The 22,806-nt window shown below is 41.6% G+C and overlaps 1 protein-coding gene and 1 long non-coding RNA gene across 2 annotated transcripts; one reads left to right on the top strand and one right to left on the bottom strand.

The window, feature by feature from the left end:
* Nucleotides 1-459: 459 nt before the first annotated feature.
* Nucleotides 460-993, top strand: LOC143957697 (epidermal differentiation-specific protein-like). The gene has a single exon (XM_077467390.1). The coding sequence runs from the start codon at nucleotides 460-462 to the stop codon at nucleotides 991-993; it is 534 nt and encodes a 177-aa protein (XP_077323516.1).
* Nucleotides 994-19,564: 18,571 nt separating this feature from the next.
* On the bottom strand, nucleotides 19,565-21,738 carry LOC143957709 (uncharacterized). Its single transcript, XR_013270071.1, has 3 exons — nucleotides 21,356-21,738; nucleotides 19,969-20,339; nucleotides 19,565-19,852 (listed from the first exon to the last, which is right to left on the bottom strand). It is a non-coding gene; the product is annotated as an uncharacterized LOC143957709 (long non-coding RNA).
* Between the last annotated feature and the right edge of the window lie 1,068 nt (nucleotides 21,739-22,806).

The following is a 22,806-nucleotide window of genomic DNA, read 5'->3' as shown; positions in this document are numbered from 1 at the left end:
TTGAAAGATACATTACACAATCTATATATACAATCATAAAACAATAAAAAAATTGTAATAATAATTATATTAGTGAAGATAATAATACTAAGAATAAAAAAAAAAAATATTACAAGATAATGGTTAAGATGTTGGCCCTAGTGAGGATAAATGTAGAGTAATTAGTAAAATATATCCAAACAGCTGGGTCCAGCACTGAGGCTTATGTATAAATTTATTATGTATTATTATAAATTATACTTATGTATACATTTCCCAGCAGTTGTGAATTATTTCACAACTCTTACAAGTTGCGTAATTATTTCACAACTCTTACAAGTTGTTATCTCCAAGTGCACCTGGGTTCACCACCAAGGTTTTTGTATAAATTCCCCAATCTCCAGCAGCCAAGGATTATACTTACACCGACCTCCAGAGATATCAGTTCCCATCATCTGATCTTCAACATAGAACTGGAAGATGAACACTCTTGAGCTGTTTCAGTTCCCGGATTTCAAGGGATCCTCTGTGTCTATAAAGAAAGACACTGCTGACCTGGCAACTGTTGGATTCCTAGAGAAAGCCGAATCGCTCAAAATCACCGGAGAACCATGGTTTGTCTTCAGTGGAACCAATTATGGAGGGAAGTTCGGAGTCTTCAAAGAAGGCAACTACAACTCACTCCCAGGATATGAGAAGACCATCAGCTCTGTGAGACATGTGAAGGGCGGTCTGCATAACCCCACCATTACTCTGTATGAGGGCTTAAGTTATGGGGGAGAATCTATCAACCTGGAAAGACCTACAGATACCCTTCGTCCCTATAAATTTGACAACAAGGTTTCATCACATAAATATGTAAGCGGGGCCTGGATCCTGTATGAAGGGGAGTTTTATACAGGTAATCAGATCGTCACTCTGGCAGGAGATGAAATTCCAGATTACCGTAAAATTGGCTGGAATAATAAAGTGAGCTCCCTAAAGCCTGTGCTGGCTTATGAAGTTTATAAATGAATGAAGATGGTGAACTGCCCTTCTCCAGCGCCCTACCATGACATCCCGAGTCAGCGCTGTTCTCTGCGTCTCCCTCTATTCTGCTGATTTCTGCTTATATACAAGGCCTGCCTGTTACAGAGAACCCAGATTCCCATATCACCAATTCTGATCCAATGAAGACCTCCAGAGAACACATATTATGGTCTAAGAACACCACCCATACCACCAATTCTGATTCAATGAAGACCTGCAGAAAACATCAACCCTGACCCGATTAACACCACCACCTGTAACACCAATTCTGATCCAATGAAGTCCACCACGCTTAACATCCATTTTTACCTCATGAAGACCTCCAGAGAACACCAACTCCAATCTTATGAAGACCACCACCTATAACACCAATTCTGATCCAAAGAAAAGCACCACTTGTAATACCAATTCTGATCTGTTCAAAGCCACCACCCGTAACACCAATTCTGATCTCATGAGGACTGCCAGTAAACATCAACTCTGATCTGTTGAAGACCACCAGACAGTAAAATATTGTCCTCTACAGGTTTGGAGAACCCAAATCAATTGCATCCAAGTTCCAAGACATAGGTTTTAAAGGTGAACTCCAGGTATGTGTTTTATTACATAGTAACATTGGTCCATCTTGGACAAGTATGCATGTGTCATACATATGGGATCCCGTAGAAGTGGGGAATCACTGTAGCAGTTACTATTACAGTGATCACTGCTGTCTTCTAGGTCCTGTGCCAAGCGACTGCCCTCCTGCATAGCACACACCGGGAGTCACTTGCTCGGCACAGTCACCATTCACAGAGCGCCAACCTTTTTTCTCAATGAATACAAGGTGATCTCTATGGAGGGGTGGGGTGGTGACATCATCATCCCCACCTTGTCCAATCAGAGAACACTTTGCAATCATTGAGAAACAACAGGTAGGTCCACAGCTATGGCATTTGCATACTTACTTTGGTCTGAGCTCCATACCTGGAGTTTGTTATTTTTAGGTTTTGGGACAGTTTACATTTTGTAAGTCAATATGGCAAGAAATGTCTTACCTCTTCCAATGTCTATAAATGAAGAGACTTTTCTGTTTCTCTATAAATCTCGAGGAAAAGACCTGATTGGAACAATTATCAGTTGAACTGTCTAAAGTTATCCTTTCTTCATACCTTCTGAGTCTGCAAAATACCAGCCGGATCAAATCAGAACCAAATCCTGGATAAAATATGGACTGAGAGGAGATTCTTCTATTTCATGGTTAAATACTTGGGGGGGAGGGGGGGGTAAATTTTCAAAACATTTGCTGCACAAATGTCAGAAGCATCGTTGTAAGTTGAAGGAAATGTCCAGTATTTTTTCTAACAGATAAATTCCTGTATCGTCAGCCCCATATAGTGGCCACCATGCAGTATACAGCGCTTTCCTGAAATACCTCCATGGGGAAAATAATCAGCATTTTGACCACTAGATGGAGCTGATGATACAGACATTTATCTCTTGGAAAAAATACGGGACATTTTGTTCAACTTGACCAATACTTCTGATATTCGTGCAACAAATGTTTTAGAAATAGACACCATAGCCAGGTTGGGAAAAAAAAAGTTTAATTGGGTTCAAACCTCCTGCAGTTTATTTATATAAAGGTTTAATTCTATATAAATGATCCATTGTACACATTCTTTTCTTCTGATCACAGGAAAGTGACATTGATTAGTTGGAGGTTCATCAATAATCTTCATATTGATCAGATCAGATGTGTGATCTTCTCCTGTAACATGTTTATTGAGACAATGTAATTCTTTCTTCTGCTTTTCTCTCTCTAGAAATAAATGGCTTTGCATGGCAGTGATCTGTGTGTGTCTGTGTATGAGATATACTGGGCTGGGATATGAAGAGAAGAATCCCTGGGGGGACACACACAGAAGGACAAATGCACACTCACACACACACATTGATTTATTTTCTCAATATATTTCTTTATTGGAGTTTCAGAGAAGGTACATACATGTTATAGCCATAACTGCAGTAACAGAAACAGATGTTCCAGCTAGAAAGAAGCTCTTCTAACAAGTAATAATGTGTTAAATGCAAACAGTAATTTTCTAAGTGGGGGAGGGGTGAACCAAGGTAGTCGAGTAGGGAGAGGATCTAAATGGGGCAGGGGTGGGAAGGAGGGGGGTAAGGGATAGGGGTATAAGGAAGGAGGAGAAAGAAGGGCACCAGAGGACCAGAGATAAAGACATTGATGATCAATGAACATTTCATATCGGTATGGTTATACTTGAACAGTACATTTTGGATGTTGTAACCAGAGTGACCACTAGGGATGAGCCGAACATCCCCGGTTCAGTTCGCAGCAGAACATGCGAACAGGAAAAAAGTTTGATTGAACACACAAACACCATTAAAGTCTATGGGACACGAATATCAGAAATCAAAAGTGCTAATTTTAAAGACTTATATGCATGGTATTGTCATAAAGTGTTTGGGGACCCGGGTCTTGCCCCAGGGGACATGCATCAATGCAAAAAAAAGAATATTAACCAAAATTGAAAAAAAAATTGCTTGGGGATCCCCCCAAATTCAATTTTAAGGGGAACCCCGCTCCAAAAAAAAATGGCGTATGGGTCCCCTTAAAAATCAATACCAGACCCTTATCCGAGCACGCAACCTGACAGGCCACAGGAAAAGAGGGGGGAAGAGAGAGAGCCCCCCTCCTGAACTGTACCAGGCCACATGCCCTCAACATGGGGAGGGAGCTTTGGGGTACCCCCCAAAACACCTTGTTCCCATGTTGATTTGGACAAGGGCCTCATCCCCACAACCCTTGGCCGGTGGTTGTAGGGGTCTGCGGGCAGGGTGCTTATCGGAATCTGGAAGCCCCCTTTAACAAGGGGACCCACAGATCCTGGCCTCTCCCCTGTGTAAAATGGTAACGGGGTACTAATGTACCCCTACCATTTCACAAAAAAAGTGTGAAAATGGTAAACATGACAAGGTATGGCTTGGGACAAGTCCTTTATTAAAAAAATAAAAAAATAAAACTGTCCCACAGAGTCTTCTTCTTCATCTCTTGCTCTGCTGACAGGCCGAAAAAGAAAGAATAAAAAAATGGGAGACACCTGTCGAACTGACCGTCCTCTCAGGTGACAGCTCTTTTATAACTGAGGGCAGGGCCACACGGTGATGTCACTGGGAGACCCCCCCCCCCGACACAAGGGGACATCCCTATGGCTTTCCCATAGCATCAGAGGGGTGGCCCTGCCCCCTCTGACTCTACATTAAAAGCCTTAGGGATGTCCCCGTGCCTCGGGGGGTGGTGTCACCCGGCGATGTCACCGCGTGGCCCCTCCCCCTCTAATGCTACAGGAAATCCATAGGGATGTCCCCAAGAAGCCTTTGTAGGACAGTTTTATTTTTTTTTATTTTTTAATAAAGGACTTGTCCCTAAGCCAAGTCTTGTAATTTTTACCATTTTCACACTTTTTTTGTAAAATGGTAGGGGTATAAATACCATTTTACACGGGGGAGGCCCGGATCTTGGAGTCCTCTTGTTAAAGGCGAATTCCAGATTCCAATAAGCCCCCCCGCCCGCATACCCCCACTACCACCGGGCATGGGTTGTGGAGATGAGGCCCTTGTCCCCATCAACATGGGGACAAGGTGTTTTGGGGGGTACCCCAAAGCACCCTCCCCTTATTGAGGGCATGTGGCCTGGTATGGTTCAGGAGGGGGGCACTCTCTCATCCCCCCTCTTTTCCTGTGGCCTGCCAGGTTGAGTGCTTGGATAAGGGTCTGGTATGGATTTTTGGGGGGACCCATATGTTTTTTTTTTTTTTTTGGCGCGGGGTTCCCCTTAATATCCATACCAGACCTGAAGGGCCTGGTATGGAATTTGGGGGGACCCCCACGTATTTATTTATTTTTTTTACAATTTGGTTCTGATTCCCCCTTAATATTCATACCAGACCCTAAGGGCCTGGTAATTGACTGTGGGGGAATACCATGTTGTTTTTTTCAATGACTTTTATCTGTATTGCCGGGACCCGACAATTCATTACAGCCACGAGTAGTTTTAAATTACTTTTTCCTTTAGAAATGTCATTTTGCTCTCGGACTGTTCTAAACACGGGAAACATGCGCCACTTTACAGGCATACTATAGAAACGCCCCAGGTACGAAAGGTAAAGGAATATTTCTCTTTAAGCATTATTGCAATCACTGCTCTCAAAAAAACAGCTGTTTTAAAAACTTTTTTGCATTGATACTAGGGATGAGCTTCGAGTTCAGCGAACAATTTGGGGTGTTTGCGGAAAATTCGAAAAGCCGCGGAACACTCTGTACAAGTCTATGGGAGAAATCTAAAGTAATTTTAAAGGCTAATTTGCAAGTTATTGTCATAAAAAGTGTTTGGGGACCTGGGTCCTGCCCCAGGGGACATGGATCAATGCAAAAAAAAGTTCTAAAAACTGCAGTTTTTTCGGGAGAAGTGATTTTAATAATGCTTAAAGTGAAACAATAAAAGTGAAATATTCCTTTAAATTTCATACCTGGGGGGTGTCTATAGTATGCCTGTAAAGGGGCGCATTTTTCCCGTGCTTAGAACTGTCCCTGCACAAAGTGCAATTTCTGCAGGAAAAAAAGTCATTTAAAATCACTCGCGGCTATAATGAATTGTCGGCTCCCCGTAATACAGAGAACAGTCATTGAAAGTCATTGATAAAAAAAAAAGCGTGGGGTTCCCCCAAATTCAATTACCAGGCCCTTCAGGTCTGGTATGGATATTAAGGGGAACCCCGCATCAAATAAAAAAAAACAAAATGATGTGGGGTTCTCCCCAAATATCCATACCAGACCCTTCAGGTCTGGTATGGATTTTAAGGGGAACTCCACACCAAATTAAAAAAAAATGGCGTGGAGTTCCCCCTAAAAATCCATACCAGACCCTTTATACGAGCACGCAACCTGGCAGGCCCCAGGAAAAGAGGGAGGGACGAGAGAGTGCCCGCCTGAACCGTACCAGGCCACATGCCCTCAAGATTGGGAGGATGCTTTGGGGTCCCCCAAAGTGACGTATGGGTGACCCCACCCCCCTCTGATGTAACGGAAAACTGCATTACATCAGAGGGGGGCGGGGTCACCCCTAGTCACTGGGAAGCCCGGCTTTCCCCTTGCATCAGAGGGGAGCGGGGTCAGGTGACGGGTGGCCCTGCCCTCCTCATATAAGAAGTGTCCCCCATCACTGGATCAGATCAGCCATCACTGGACCTCAGAGAGATGATCATCCGTCGCTGGATAGCAAGAGTGGATTACCACCACTGGAAACTTTTTTTTAATTAATAAAGGACTTTTGCAACTGTGTGTTTGTCTTTTTTAACTATTTTTTACACTTTATTTGTGAAATGGTAGGGGTAATTTTGTACCCCCTTACCATTTCAAACAGGGGTGGATCTGGGGGTCTCCTTGTTAAAGGGGGCTTCCAGATTCTGATAAGCCCACCGCCCGCAGACCCCCACAACCTCATCAACATGGGGACAAGGTGCTTTGGGGGGACCTCAAAACATCCTCCCAATGTTGAGGGCATGTGGCCTGGTACGGTTCAGGGGGGGGGCACTCTCTCATCCCCCCCTTTTTCTGCAGCCTGCCAGGTTGTGTGCTAGGATAAAGGGTCTGGTATGGATATTTGACGCGGGGTTCCCCTTAATATCCATACCAGACCCGAAGGGCCTGGTAATTGAATTTGGGGGAGGGACAGTTCTAAGCACGGGAAACATGCGCCCCTTTACAGGCATACTATAGACACCCCCCGAAATTTTAAAGAATATTACACTTCTATTGTTTCACTTTAAGCATTATAAAAATCACTGCTCCTGACAAAAAATCAGTTTTTAAAACTTTTTTTTGCATTGATATATGTCCCCTGGGGCAGGACCCGGGTCCCCAAACACTTTCTATGACAATATCATGCATATAAGCCTTTAAAATTAGCACTTTTTGATTTTTCCCATAGACTTTTAAAGGGTGTTCCACGGCTTTCGAATTTGTTGCAAACACCCCAAATTGTTTGCTATTCGTTGAACTTACATTCGATTTAATCATTGGGCTCATCCCTAGTGACCACATACCCATACATTTTCCTACATGCAAGTTTTTCCTAGCTACTATCCTTTCCATTTCACACTGGAAGTTGAGATCAGCGATATTGTTTGAAATGGAGGGGATTGTAGTAAATTTCTATAGTCTGTGTCACGTGCCTGGTGGTAGAGTCTGGTATGCAGAGGGGGGCCTCTCTTACACCTCTGACTTGAGGCCCCTGATAGAGCAGACAGGAGGCGCAGGAGTGCAGAGTCGCACAAGTGCCTGGCAAGGTTGCTAGTAGACGAGCTGGACCGGAACTGCAGCAGGAGCTGGAATGGACTCAGGAACAGCTGTCAGACAGAAAGCTTAAGCTCAGGCAGGTGCAGGCAGCTGGACTGGAAGCATCAGCAAACAGGTCCAAGCAGGTGAACACTGGAGCAGGGTCAGGTGCAGGCAACAGGCAGGCAGCGAGGTAGGAGGAGGAGCAGACAGGAACGTGGTCTTGGGTACAGGCAGGTTTGGCAGCAGGCAGGCAGCGAGGTAGCAGAAGGAGCAGGCGGGAATGTAGTAAAACAGGCTGAGGTCAGATGCAGGACGATAGCAGGGATCATCAGGAGCAAGCCGGGTAGGGTCAACTGGAGCAGGATACAGACAGACGACAATCAGGGGTTTCAGGTAAACGCTGCAGACCAGACAGCACTGATGCAAGGGAACAAGGAAGTTGCAGGCGTGTGCATGTCGCAGGCATGTGCGCGTGAGCATAGGTGCAGGTGTGTGCATAGTTGCGTGTGTGCGCAGTTGCGTGCAAATGTTCCTGCACAGTCCTTTTTCAGTGGAACATGTAGAACAGGGGGACGTTTAAGGTCGCCATCTTGATTGCTGGCTTGTCCTTCCTGACAATCTGGTAATGTTTAATTTGGCAGCATATAGTAAGTGGAGGACTGCACATCTAGATTGAGGTGGAAATTTTTCTATGCCTATGTGTAGGAGGGCTAGTGCAGGAGCCGGGGGCCACAAAATCCCAGTGATGGAGGAGACCAATGCGAATACTTGGTTCCAGAAGGAACTTAAGGATTTGCAAAACCATAGGGTATGTGCGATGGAGCCTATACTGCCGCAGTTTCTCCAGCAGTATGGTGGGTGGCCTGGGTACATTTTAGGTAGTCAGTAGGGTGTTAAATACCATCTGTAGATGGTCCTTTGGTAGGATTCCCAGTGGCTGGTACAATCAGTAATGTTGCAATCATTACTAGGGAAACTGAACTTTGCCTGTTGGATTATTCAGATGGGCCGTGTGTCTTGTTGCTGGCTGGCGGCGGCTACTGCGTGCATCCGGGCTCCGACCCACTTTATCACCCTCAACCAGGACCACAGAGAGGACCTGAAGGTATGGCAGGGTTTCTTGGAGTCTTTTAATGGCCGAGCCATTTGGATGTCCGGGCTTATCAGCAACTGTGACCTAGAGTTATTCACAGACGCGGCTGGGTCCACGGGTTTCGGGGGCCTTCTTTAAAGGTCAATGGTTGACTGGCATCCAAGTTTCAGTCAGAACTTCAGAAAACTTCTCATGCTCTCTCACAGGAGATCTCGGCCCTTGGAGCAAGGACTGAAAGGCTAGAGACTAAACATGACGAGTTGGCAATAGCTCATAATGACCTCAGCCGGGAACACGAAGCCCTTTCCTCCACGGTCCAACTTCTACAGTCTCAAATAGAAGACCTCGACAACAGAAATAGACGTAATAATCTGCGTATCCGTGGCATCCCGGAGTCCGAATCTGAGCTTATTCAGGTAGTTATCAGGTTGTTTAAATCTTTGCTCCCTGAACATGAAGCCACTATGTTCAAATGTGATCGGATACACAGAGCTCTGCGCCCCAAACCCCCGGAGGACAAACCTCCCAGAGACATCATTCTCTGCATGAAAGACTTTCTGGTCAAGGAGGAGATTTTGAGAGCGGCTCGGAACAAACAGAGGATCACTCTCGATGACAAAGTTATCCAAATTTTCCCAGACATCGCACCTGCGACCTTGGAGCGTAGAAGGAACCTAAAGGAGATAACCACTGTCCTACAGTCGGCCCGCATCAGGTACCGCTGGGGGTTCCCGTTTCGTCTTGTGATTCCACATAATGGCTCGACATACTCTGCTACCTCGGTCCTGGAGGGTCAGGAGATCCTGGTGAAGCTGGGGCTTCTGGACGCCGCAGCGGTTCGCAGATTACCCTCCACCCCCAGAGCTACGCCTATTTGGCAAACCCCTCCGACCAGAAGAGACAGACGTAGAATCAGATACGGCGCAGATGATCGGGTGGATAATAGTCCTCGATGAGGTTGTTTTGCTCTTCTTTAATGGAAGGCTCAGACTGTGGTTTGTTATAAGTCCTCAATGGCTGTTTATATGCTGCTCGTGTTTATATGGTACAGGGTAGTGTATATTTAAGTTTCTGGTTTTATACTGTTTCCCCCCCTTAGCTCCCGCTTGCTCCACACCTCAGTCCTATCGGGCGATGGTGGAGCTTGTCGGAGTGGGGGCCTTATGTGTCCTAAGGTTTTTCCTACCCAATCCTCCAGCCATTTACAAGTCCCTAGGAGCTGTTGTATGGCTCCCCCTCCCAGTGGTCGGTTGCTTCTTTGGTGGGCACCTCCTACCATTGCGCAACCCTACTGGACACGAGACCTTGTGGTCTCGATGTTTGATCGTTTTTTTGGTGTGGCTATGTTTCTCCACACGCTATTAAACTTAGCTTTAATGTCTTGCCCCTGGCCCTTCTTGGGCTTTGGGCCCTTTCCTTTTGACGCATATTCCCCTCTTTTATGTTTTTTGATTTTCTCCCTTTTAGGTCGATCATATTCCTTGTTCTATGCTCTTATATTTACTCAGATGCCTTTTATACTTAAAGTGGTTCTGCACTCATAATAATAAAATGATCCCATTCTGTTGCCTCTATATCGCACATTTTACAATGCCACATTTTTCCGATTTTTAATTAATATACCTTGTTTAATTTGTCCTTTTAAAAATTCCTCCCTGCGGCGATGGGCGGTCTCTTGCGGGGATCAGCATCACTTCCTGTTGACCCCCGCACGCGTCTCCTGGGATCTCGTCCAAGTAATCCCAGGAGACATTGCGGCTCATGCAGACGAAATCTCGCGAGATTTCGGCTCATGGAGCCAAAATCTCGCGAGATTTCGAGGACGTGACGTCATCACGCCGGCCACGTTTGGAGGGCGATTTGAATTTCGCCATTGTTCTCCAGGGCAAACAGGTAAACATTACCAGTTTTACCTGAGAACAAGAGGCGAACGGACTCCACGCGGTACAGCTGCCCCAGACACAAGCTCAGAGGTAAGTAATCTTATTGTCTTTACAAATTTTTAAATTGCACTGTAATTATATCACAATGCTTTGTATGTGTGTGTGTGTGTGTGTATATATATATATATATATATATATATATATATATATATATATATATATATATATATATATAAATGTGTGTCATTTTTTTTTTTTATATTTATTTTTTACTGTTAAATGTTATGTCAATGTTAGTTTTAATTTAGAATATAAACAACCGTAAATTTTTGTTTTATTTTGTCTTTATTTTTTATTTTTATTTTTTTTATCGATTTTTTTTTATTTTAATTTTTTATTTTTTTTTTTATTTTTTTTTAATCGTATTTTTTTTTTTCGGTTGCTGTTATATTATATTGTTTTAAAAAAAATCGAAATGTATAATCAAGAATTGGCTCTATCTATGTCTAAAATTATATATATATATATATATATATATATATATATATATATATATATATATATATATATATATATATATATATATTTTTTTTTTTTATCATGTTCATAATTTTAATTTTTTATATTTGTATTGTAATTTATTATTTTTTAGAACACACGTATACATTTATTAAAATTATTTTTATTTATTTTAGAATATATACGTCAACCATTTTTTTTTTTTTTTTTTGTTTAACCCATTTATTTGTTTTTATTTAACTATGTTTGTTAATTCGATCTCAATGTTATATTTTAATTCTTGATTTTACTTTAATAATGTGTAATTTTAAAAATATATATATATATATAATTTAATAATTTTTTTTTTTTAGTCTTTTATTTTTTTTACATTAATTTATATGTTAGGAAATTTTTTTAAAAATATTTTTTAATTGTCTTCTCAGATTTTATATAGTACTCTGATTGTGCCTTTTAAATTGAAGATCTTTATCATTGTCAATCAAAACCTTCAATTATAAGGTAAGTTCCAACTTTTTTTTTTTTTATATTTTTTTTTTTGGCTGCGTTTATACTTTTATTTTTCGCATTAATACTTTAAAAAATGTTATTTTTAAAATATTTTGCTAACTACAAAAATTATTAAAAAGCCATTTTTATAATTTTTTTTTTTTTTTTAATCCTTTTTTTTTTATTTTTATAACATAATTATTAAACTTTACTAATGTATTTTTATTTTATATTTCTTTCCTTTCAGTTAACGAACTACTGCATAGAAAATTCTGTGACCGATTTCTTAGCTGTTTAATCTACATCGGATTCAAGTAAGTTATTTAACCACTTAATAACCGGCCCATAGCCGAATGACGGCTTTAGGGCGGTTTCTTAACTGTGCGAGGCCGTCATATGATGTCCTCCCAGAATTCCGCTCTCGCGCGCCCCCTGGGGCGCGCACTCGAGAGCATCCGTGACGGATCACGGTAAACGGCCGCTCGTCGCGGCTGTTTACCAGGTGATCGCTCCGTCAAATGACGGAGCGATCACTTGTAAACAAACCGGCGTCATGTTGTGACGCCGGTTCCTCCCTCCCCCTCTACCGATCGGAACAGCGGAGGGGGAGGAGATCGGTGTCAGCAGCGATGTGGGCTGCATCTGCAGTGCTCACATCGCTGCTCACCGAAAATTAACCCCTCAATTCCCTGCAAATACTCTGCAATACCCTGCCATTACTCTGCATTACCCTGCCATTACCCTGCCATTACCCTGCCATTACCCTGCCATTACCCTGCAATACCCTGCAACGCTCTGCAACACCCGCCAATACCCTGCAACACTCTGCATCACCCACCAATACCCTGAAACACTCTGCAATGCTCTGCAACACCCGCCAATACCGTGCAATGCTCTGCAACACCCTCCAATATCCTGCAATGCTCTGCAATGCAATACTCTGCAACGCCATACTCTGAGATACCCTGCAATACCCAGCCATAGACACCCCCCCCCCTCCCGCCGCCCTCCGGTGCTTCTAAAGACCAAATAATATCCACCAATTTGTACTTATTTTTACCAAAGATATGTAGTGGTATAAATTTTGGCCAAAATATATGAAGAAAAAATTACTAATCTGCTAAATTTTATAACAGAAATCAAGAAAAATTCATTTTTTTACAGAATTTTCTGTATTTTTTCTTTTATAGCACAAAAAATAAAAAACCCAGCGGTGATTAAATACCACCAAAAGAAAGCTCCATTTGTGTGAAAAAAAAAGGACAAAAATTTCATATAGGTCCAGTGTTGCATGACTGAGTAATTGTCATTCAAAATGTGAGAGCACCGAAACCTGAAAATTGGTCTGGTTGTTAAGGGTGTTTAAGTGCCCAGTGGTCAAGTGGTTAATGCATTAAAAAAATGTGTGTATGTGTCTGTAAACCACTTTGCGCCCGCTTTATAGCCAATAGATGGCTGCAGAGCGGACGCTAAGACCCCTTTCACACTGTGGCGGTTTTCATGCGTTACAGCGGTAAAAATAGCACCTGTGTAGCGCCTGAAAAAACTGGCCTCTTTCACCACAGTGTTATGGGTTCACATTGCAGCGATGCGGGAACGCCGCAAATCCGTGGCGGGTTCCCGCATTGCATGCCTCCCGGCGGCAGTTCACACTGCCCTATGCGAACTGCTGGGAGTGTCAGTGAAACATCAATGACACCCCCAGATCAGTTCGCATATCGCAGTGCGATCTGCAAACTCGGACAGGAATCGTATCGCATGGTGTGAACACCCATGCGATCCGATTCTGCTGCAGACCAAAAAAAGGGTCCCGTGCGAGTTTGGGGCGGGTGTGATGCGAATTCAGCCATACTATCTGTATGGCTGAACTCGCATTGCACAGAGATCCGATGTGATTTGCACTGCAAGGCGGTGCGAATCACATCCAGTTCTTGTATCCGCAGCAGTGTGAACCCAGCCTGAAAGCCGGAGGGCTTTCACACTGGAGCGTTGCGCTAGCAGGATGCTGAAAAAAGTCCTGCTAGCCGCATCTTCTGAGCGATGAAGGAGCGGTGTATTAACCGCTCATACCCATCGAAATCAATGGGACAGCGCGACTTTGTTCATTTATAGCACAAATGAAATAGAAAAAAAAAACACAGGTGATCATACAAGAGCAAAAGACAGTTCTACTTGTGTGAAACAATCTAAATAATAAAAGTTCGATTTGGTGTTACATGCCTGAGTAATTGTCGTTCAAAGTGTGAGAGCAACGAAAGCTCAAAATTGGTCTGGGCAGGAGGGGTGTTTAAGTGCCCAGTAGGCAAGTGGTTAACGCACTATAAACACGTTTATGTTCTTGTACTGTTTTTGTTGTTTGGTTTGCTTTTATTTTTAATAATTTTTATTTTTATTTTTTATCCCATAGATTCAAAAGACAAGTGGAATTGATTATTCAAAGCCATGCCAAAAATTAAATATTGAATTTAATTTGTGTAACTTTATTTTTTTGTCTGTCTTTTTTTTTTTTTTTTTTTATGTGTGTGATTTTAGATGTGAGACTTTTCTTGCCTCAAACTTTTTTCTGAATCTCCTTTGCTCTCTCTATCCTTTGCTCTCTCTATCCTTTGCTCTCTCTATCCTTTGCTCTCTCTATCCTTTGCTCTCTCTATCCTTTGCTCTCTCTATCCTTTGCTCTCTCTATCCTTTGCTCTCTCTATCCTTTGCTCTCTCTATCCTTTGCTCCCTCGCTTCCGCTGTCCCTCGCTTCCGCTGTCCCTCGCTTCCGCTGTCCCTCGCTTCCGCTGTCCCTCGCTTCCGCTGTCCTCTATCCTTTGTTCTCTTTATCCTCTGTCCTTTGCTCTCTCTATCCTCTGTCCTTTGCTCTCTCTATCCTCTGTCCTTTGCTCTCTCTATCCTTTGCTCTCTCTATCCTTTGCTCTCTCTATCCTTTGCTCTCTCTATCCTTTGCTCTCTCTATCCTTTGCTCTCTCTATCCTTTGCTCTCTCTATCCTTTGCTCTCTCTATCCTTTGCTCCCTCGCTTCCGCTGTCCCTCGCTTCCGCTGTCCCTCGCTTCCGCTGTCCCTCGCTTCCGCTGTCCCTCGCTTCCGCTGTCCCTCGCTTCCGCTGTCCTCTATCCTTTGTTCTCTTTATCCTCTGTCCTTTGCTCTCTCTATCCTCTGTCCTTTGCTCTCTCTATCCTCTGCTCTCTCTATCCTTTGCTCTCTCTATCCTTTGCTCTCTCTATCCTTTGCTCTCTCTATCCTTTGCTCTCTCTATCCTTTGCTCTCTCTATCCTTTGCTCTCTCTATCCTTTGCTCTCTCTATCCTTTGCTCTCTCGATCCTTTGCTCTCTCGATCCTTTGCTCTCTCTATCCTTTGCTCCCTCGCTTCCGCTGTCCCTTGCTTCCGCTGTCCTCTATCCTTTGTTCTCTTTATCCTCTGTCCTTTGCTCTCTCTATCCTCTGTCCTTTGCTCTCTCTATCCTCTGTCCTTTGCTCTCTCTATCCTCTGTCCTTTGCTCTCTCTATCCTCTATCCTTTGCTCTCTCTATCCTTTGCTCTCTCTATCCTTTGCTCTCTCTATCCTTTGCTCTCTCTATCCTTTGTTCTCTCTATCCTTTGCTCTCTCTATCCTTTGCTCTCTCTATCCTTTGCTCTCTCTATCCTTTGCTCTCTCTATCCTTTGCTCTCTCTATCCTTTGCTCTCTCTATCCTTTGCTCTCTCTATCCTTTGCTCTCTCTATCCTTTGCTCCCTCGCTTCCGCTGTCCCTCGCTTCCGCTGTCCTCTATCCTTTGTTCTCTCTATCCTCTGTCCTTTGCTCTCTCTATCCTCTGTCCTTTGCTCTCTCTATCCTCTGTCCTTTGCTCTCTCTATCCTCTGTCCTTTGCTCTCTCTATCCTTTGCTCTCTCTATCCTTTGCTCCCTCGCTTCCGCTGTCCCTCGCTTCCGCTGTCCCTCGCTTCCGCTGTCCCTCGCTTCCGCTGTCCCTCGCTTCCGCTGTCCCTTGCTTCCGCTGTCCTCTATCCTTTGTTCTCTTTATCCTCTGTCCTTTGCTCTCTCTATCCTCTGTCCTTTGCTCTCTCTATCCTCTGTCCTTTGCTCTCTCTATCCTCTGTCCTTTGCTCTCTCTATCCTCTGTCCTTTGCTCTCTCTATCCTTTGCTCCTTCGCTTCCGCTGTCCCTCGCTTCCGCTGTCCCTCGCTAACTCTCTATCCTCTGTCCCTCGCTAACTCTCTATCCTCTGTCCCTCGCTAACTCTCTATCCTCTGTCCCTCGCTAACTCTCTATCCTCTGTCCCTCGCTAACTCTCTATCCTCTGTCCCTCGCTAACTCTCTATCCTCTGTCCCTCGCTAACTTTCTATCCTCTGTCCTTCACTCTCTCTTCGCTCTCTCTCTCTCACCTTCGTTCTCTCTTCGCTCTCTCTCTCGCCTTTGCTCTCTGTTTTCCATCTCCGACAATTGGATTTTATTAAAATCCATAATTTTAAACTTTTTTTTTTTTTTTTGAATCAATGTATAATTTTGTGTATTGTCTCAATCACGGCTTCTTTTACCTTTTTAGTTCTTTCTCCTTTGTCTATGTCTCCATCTTCTTTATATCTATATCTCTACATCTATTTTATATCACCATTATCTCGCATTTTGACTCTACTGCTATCAAACCACCTATCTCTCTCTCTTTCCCCTCAGACAATTGGATTTGATACTTTCTAATCCATAATAAAAATGTATTGTTTTCCTTTTCTTTTGATTTTTTTTTTTTTTTTTTTTTTTTGTTTTCATCTTCTTTCTTCTAGTTTCTGCTCGCTCTCTATCCTCAGTCCCTCTCTCTCTATCCATCCTCTGTCCCTCTCTCTCTCTATCCATCCTCTGTCCCTCTCTCTCTCTCTCTCTCTCTCTATCCATCCTCTTTCCCTCTCTCTCTCTCTCTATCCATCCTCTGTCCCTCTCTCTCTCTCTCTCTCTCTCTCTATCCATCCTCTGTCCCTCTCTCTCTCTCTCTCTCTATCCATCCTCTGTCCCTCTCTCTCTCTATCCATCCTCTGTCCCTCTCTCTCTCTCTCTATCCATCCTCTGTCCCTCTCTCTCTCTCTCTATCCATCCTCTGTCCCTCTCTCTCTCTCTCTCTCTATCCATCCTCTGTCCCTCTCTCTCTCTCTCCATCCTCGCTCCCTCTCTCTCTCTCTCTCTCTCTCTCTCCATCCTCGCTCCCTCTCTCTCTCTCTCTCTCTCTCTCTCTCCACCCTCTCTCTCTCTCTCTCTCTCTCTCTCCACCCTCTCTCTCTCTCTCTCTCTCTCTCTCTCTCCACCCTCTCTATCCATCCTCGCGCTTCCTCGCTCTCTCTCTATCCATGCTCGCTACCGCTCTCTCATCTCTTGTGTAATCCGCACTGTAAAATTTTATTAAATATTATATTTTAAATGGAGTTGTTAATTTTTTATTTTATTTTTTTTAATGTAATTTTATTTCATGTTAAAAAAAAAAAATTTTGAATATACTCTTAAATAAATTATTTAATTAAATAAAACCAAGTGTCTTTTTTTTTTTTATTTGTATTTTTAATATCTAATGTAAAAAAAAAAAAATATATTTATATATATATATATATATATATATATAATTTTTAATATATTTGTTTGACTAATTTTACTCTTCTTTATTGAATAGAAATGCCGAGCTGCTTTGCACTTTGTTGCAGCCACGACAGTGATGCTCAGTCAAATCCTCCAATAAGAAAATATTATATTTTCCCGAAGGATGCGACACTTCTTAAAATCTGGCTTCAAAACGCCGGTATGGAGCCTGAGATGATAGAACAATACGTTCCACTAATCCAAAGTGATGTGCGTGGGAACGTGTACAGGATGTGTTCTGCGCACTTCCAAGCTGATTCTTTCATTGGCCAAGGGCAAAAAAGAAAATTGAAAGGAGATGCAATACCAACTATTTTTCCGAAAATCTCAATGATCACCAGCTCCGATACTAAATGGAGCACAAGACTTAATAAAATTCGTAGATCAAAATACGCGATGCCAGGAACCTCAACATCTGAAATTGTAAATACTACATGTTCATGTAAATGTGTCAAAGTGCAAATGAAAGATGCAGAAACCCAAACAACAAATTTGGAGGATACTGTCCCGGAATCACAGGAAAACTATAGTAAAATAGCTAGTGCAAGATCAATCTCCTTGGATCACCCGTATTGCAGTTCTGGGGCTGGTTTAATGACACCTCCTCCGGTTCCACATACTGCAACTGGACTTTGGACACCGAACGTCCAACCCACACCAGTAATGAGTTCACCCTTACAATCTGAGGTCGATAGTCCTGAAATCCGTCCCAAAAGAAAATTGGCATACTACGACGACCCAATTTTCCGATTGTCTGATTGTGAAACTCCTTTGAAAGATGATGTAAGTCTTTGTGAAAGTGTTGAAGACACACAAATAGATGACACTCTACAATACCCCCTTAACCTCGTAAACGAAAAAATTTTTATTGTTTTTGAAAGCAGGCTGGATCAATTGCTGTTTCAAATGCGATGTCCAGATCCAGACTATTTCAAAAATAAAAAAAATTGAAAAACAACTAATTGGCACGTTGGTTTGTGTCTTTTCCACATGCTCTGCTGACCACCGCAAAAAGCTGTGGGAAAGCCAGCCAAAAATTAAGAATTATCCCGCAGGAAATATTTTACTTTCAGGCGCCATTTGTGTGAGTGGAGGAAGCTATACCAAAGTGAGAGAAATGTTTGAATTTTGCGGCATCGAGATATTTGGAGAAACTTCTTACAATCGAGCGCAAAATCAATACATTTTTCACGCTATTGACTATAGTTGGCAAAAAAACAAGGGCTATGTTTCTGAAGAATTAAAAAAAAAAACCATTGTATCTTGTAGGAGACGGACAATGCGATAGCCCTGGCTTTTCTGCCAAATTTTCCACTTATACATTCATGGACCTTTTCTCCAAAAAAATTGTAGATTTTGAGTTGGTGCAGGTGTCACAAACAACCTCATCAGTCGCCATGGAAAAATTTGGATTTACAAAAGTTTTAGACAGACTAATTGAAAGCAAATTCGATGTTCAATTTGTGGGAACCGATAGACACACCGGCATACGCAAATTGTTAACCACTGCAAAATATGAAAATATTAATCATCAATTTGACATTTGGCACTATGTTAAAAATTTAAAAAGAAGATTGGTACAAATTTCCAAAAAAAAAATTCATAGTGCCATTATGCCGTGGATCAGATCCATAACAAACCATTTCTATTGGTGTAGTAGAGCTTCCAAAGGAAACGAGGAACGTTTTAAAGAACTTTGGCAATCTTTACTACATCATGTAGTAAATGAACATGTATGGATGGTTGGCGATATCGAGCACAAATGTTTGCACGATGAGATTGATGTTGATGCACCAAAGGTTCCCTGGTTAGTCCATCAAACACCTGCATTTCATGCGTTATCTTCAATTGTTTTGGATCCCAAGTTAGAAAAGGACATGAAGCATCTAACTTTTTTTTGTCAAACCGGTGTTATTGAAACGTACCACAGTATGATTCTAAAATATCGACCTAAACGAATACATTATCGTTATGATTCTATGGATGCTCGAACTAAATTGGCGGCATTAAGCCACAATCATAATGTGGTACGTAAACCTGCTTTGACAAAAAAAAAAGATGACAGTGGTGCAGAGATTCTAATCGAGAGGAAAAATTTGGAGTATCCCCGAGGCCGTAAGAAATGGATTGTCCGAAATGTGTATGAGAAAATGGATACCGATCATGCAAAAGAAATGATCGGTAACATGATATGCATAGTGGAGGGCACAATAATCAGCACATGGAAGCCAAAGAACCCTCAAATGCCTAAAAACATTGCCCCAATAGAACGCCCCGAAAAATCTGCTGTCGTGCTTGAACACATGACAAGATTTCCAAAAGGCAACTGACAAACTAGAACTCTTCATATGTACATTTTTATTATTAATTAATAAATACATTTATAACCATTAAATTATTCATGTTTTGTTTTCTATTTTTTTTTTGTTAATAAGTAATGTATAATATATAATTTTATAATGTAATATATATTTAAGTTGAGTCAATAAATAAAGGAATATTGTTGCTTGTTTTATTATGACTTTTATTTTTAGCAAACCCAAAAAAATAACATTAACTATCAATTAAAAAAAAAAAAAAAAGAAAAAAAATTAAATCACTTACTGATAATTGCTATTATTTTACTTTTATTAGGAAAAAAATATACATTTAATTCAAAAATTTAACAAACTATAACAAAAAATATTTAAATTTTTAAAACAAGAAAACTAATGAAATGCCATTTCTGATGCATCATAATCATCCGAATACAGAAAACCAACGTAAGAGCCGTTCGGATCAGGAAAAACGTCACGGACTATTTTGACAGCACATGACGGAATCACCCTTCTGTTCCCCTTCCCTAAATATCCATATATCCAAGCAATAAATGTACGATATGCTGTTTTTCTGAGTCTCCTGTTTTTAAAAAAAACAACAAAAAATAATAACAGACATCTATACATGATTACAATCGCAACTATCTAATTTAAATTACTAACTACATTTTAAATTTTTGAGAATAGCTATATTACCGATTATTGTCTGCATCGACAAATGGTAAACTCTCGAGATGCATCGTAAGAAACGTGAGTCTAACGTGTTCTTCGGTCGCTATTTGAGATTGGAATATCTCTGCTTCTGTGATGCATTTTTTCCCTTCAGGGATACAGGCTTGAACCTCGTCGACCTCTTGACAGCACCTCGATTCGACTTGTGTGGGCATTTTGATACAGCACTGACAGGTACACCAATTAATTGTACCAATCCGATTGTTGATTGAATCTTGCGATTCTGAGTCTGTAAAATGTGTACTCGAAGAGTCTATGGTTGGATTGCGTGGAAATGCACGATCGTTCTCAGGATCAGGATACCTCGCCAAAATTTGCTGGACTATTATATTACGCTAAATATAGAAATAAAAAAAAAAAAAAATTATATATATATATATATATATATATAAATACAAATATAGTTTAAAAAAAAATTTTTTTAAATTTTAATAAAAATAATCTTTATTGATTTAACCACTTGCTTACTGGGAACTTAAACCCCCCTCAGTCGCAGACCAATTTTCAGCTTTCAGCGCTGATGCACTTTGAATGACAATTGCGCGGGCATACAACACTGTACCCAAATGACATTTTTTTCCCACAAATATAGCTTTCTTTTGGTGGTATTTAATTACAGCTGGTTTTTTTTTTTTTTGCTACACAAACAAAAAAAGATGCAAAAAAAATAAATAAAAAAAATCATGTTTAATAGTTTGTTATAAAATTTTGCAAACAGGTCATTTTTCTCCTTCATTGAAGTGCGCTGATGAGGCAGCACTGATAGACTGCACTGGTGGGCACTAATAGGCATAGTTAAGGCGGCACTAATAGGCACAGATAAGGCGGCACCGATGGGCATAGATAAGGCGACACTGATGGGCAAAGATGGGCACAGATAAGATGGCACGGATGGGTGGCACAGATGGGTGGCATGGATGGGTGGCACTAAACTGTAATATATAGATATTATATAAAATTATATATATATATATATATATATATATATATATATATATATATACACACCAAAATAATATATTCACAATAAACGATATCTTTATATATCTATATAACATACATACAAGAAAAATTTTAGTTTCATGTGTCTAGATATATATATATATATATATATATATATATATATATATATATATATATATATATATATATATATATATAAAGAAAGGCAAGACAATTAAAAAAACTTTTAAAATCTTTTTTTTTTATTAATAGAATAAAAATAAAAAGAGTCGCACACAGTTAACATTAAATTTGTTAAAATTAAGGAAAAAACAATCAATATATTAGAAGAAATACAAAATAAAGGGTTATGATGAAAAATGCTCACACAGAGCATAACTAGACATACCTCTCATGTGAAGCTCTTTACTCGTACTGAGATAGCTGACACATAAGAACAGGGAAGTAAACTTGATAGGACGACCCCCGTTGTCCTGACAACATTCAGGAATGACACAGTTCTGCTCTGTAGCTACAGAGCATGTGCGAGAACTGGCAAAGCATGCTGGTTAGTAACCCAGGAAGTAAAGAGGAAGTTTTGCTTGTTGGCTTCACTTGCCCACAACAAAAATGACAACGGCCGAACATTGTGAATATAAATGAACATTTTGCACAAAAACGGACATGCAGCAGTCAGGAAACTAAGACAAGTAAGCCTTTTTATATAAAAACATCAATGTTAAAGCATAACCATAAAAAAAAAATGTTTGCAGCAGTGCAGAACCCCTTTAAGATTGGTACTTTCCCTATGCACTTGTTTTTATTGCACTGTGTCTTATTTTTCCATTGTCTTGCGGATGACATGAGGGCCCCCCTGTGTCTCTGGCACCTGTTGGACGAGTATTCCCCGAGAGTTTCCCCTTCTCCCCCTACCACCATTCATGACCTCTCCACTATAGTTGTCCTTTTTTATGTGCTATGGCAATAACTTGTGTTTCACATAATGTCAAGGGGTTTAATTCACCATCCAAAAGGCGTAAAGCCTTCTCCTTTTATAAAAGCCTTGGAGCTAAGATCCTTCTGCTCCAAGAAACACATTTCTCCCGCTCCTCTCACCCTAAATTTTTCCATAAGGACTTCCCTCAAGCCTTTTACTCGCTCCACTCGTCCAAGACCAGGGGTGCCGCCATTCTCCTTCACTCCTCCCTCCCGATGGAGGTCAAACATATATTTAAAGACCCTGAGAGCCGCTATGTTATTATTCAGGGTGTGGTCCACGACAGGGAACTTACTATTGCTAGTATTTACGCACCCAATGAGGGATCGGCCACGTTCTTCGGGTCACTTTTTGAGAAGATTGCTCAATACCACTCCCCTCACTTAATCGTAGGTGGTGATTTTAACTTAGTTGCCAACGCCACTCTCGACCGTTCATCTACACCGATCGCTTCTAGAGCTTTCCCGAAGTCGCTTTCCAGGGGCCTACGTGAACTGCAACTCACCGACACCTGGAGAGCTCACAACACAGGCTGCAGGGAGTATACTTTTTTCTCCCACCCACATAACAGTTATGCGAGGTTAGACTACATTTACTCCACTCCAATTATTCTTGCTAACTCGGTGGAGGCCTCCATCCACCCCTGTGTTTGGTCCGATCATCAGGCAATTTCTTTTACCACAGAGTTCATTAGGCTCGCCCCCACGCCTCACTCCTGGAGATTGAATGAATCCCTTCTCTCGGACTCAAGTGTGGAAGCCCAGGTAGCTCAGTCTCTGGAGGAATATTTCTCCTTGAATGCTCGCCCGGACATACAACCCGCGACCCTCTGGATGGCGCATAAAGCCGTCATCCGGGGACGA

This window comes from Lithobates pipiens, unplaced genomic scaffold, assembly GCF_037356315.1.
Source record: "Lithobates pipiens isolate NorthernLeopardFrog02 unplaced genomic scaffold, aLitPip1_a1.2 Scaffold_55, whole genome shotgun sequence".
Lineage (NCBI taxonomy): Eukaryota > Metazoa > Chordata > Amphibia > Anura > Ranidae > Lithobates > Lithobates pipiens.
The sequence above is the reverse complement of the archived record's forward strand: the minus strand, read 5'-3'. Positions and strand labels throughout refer to the sequence as shown.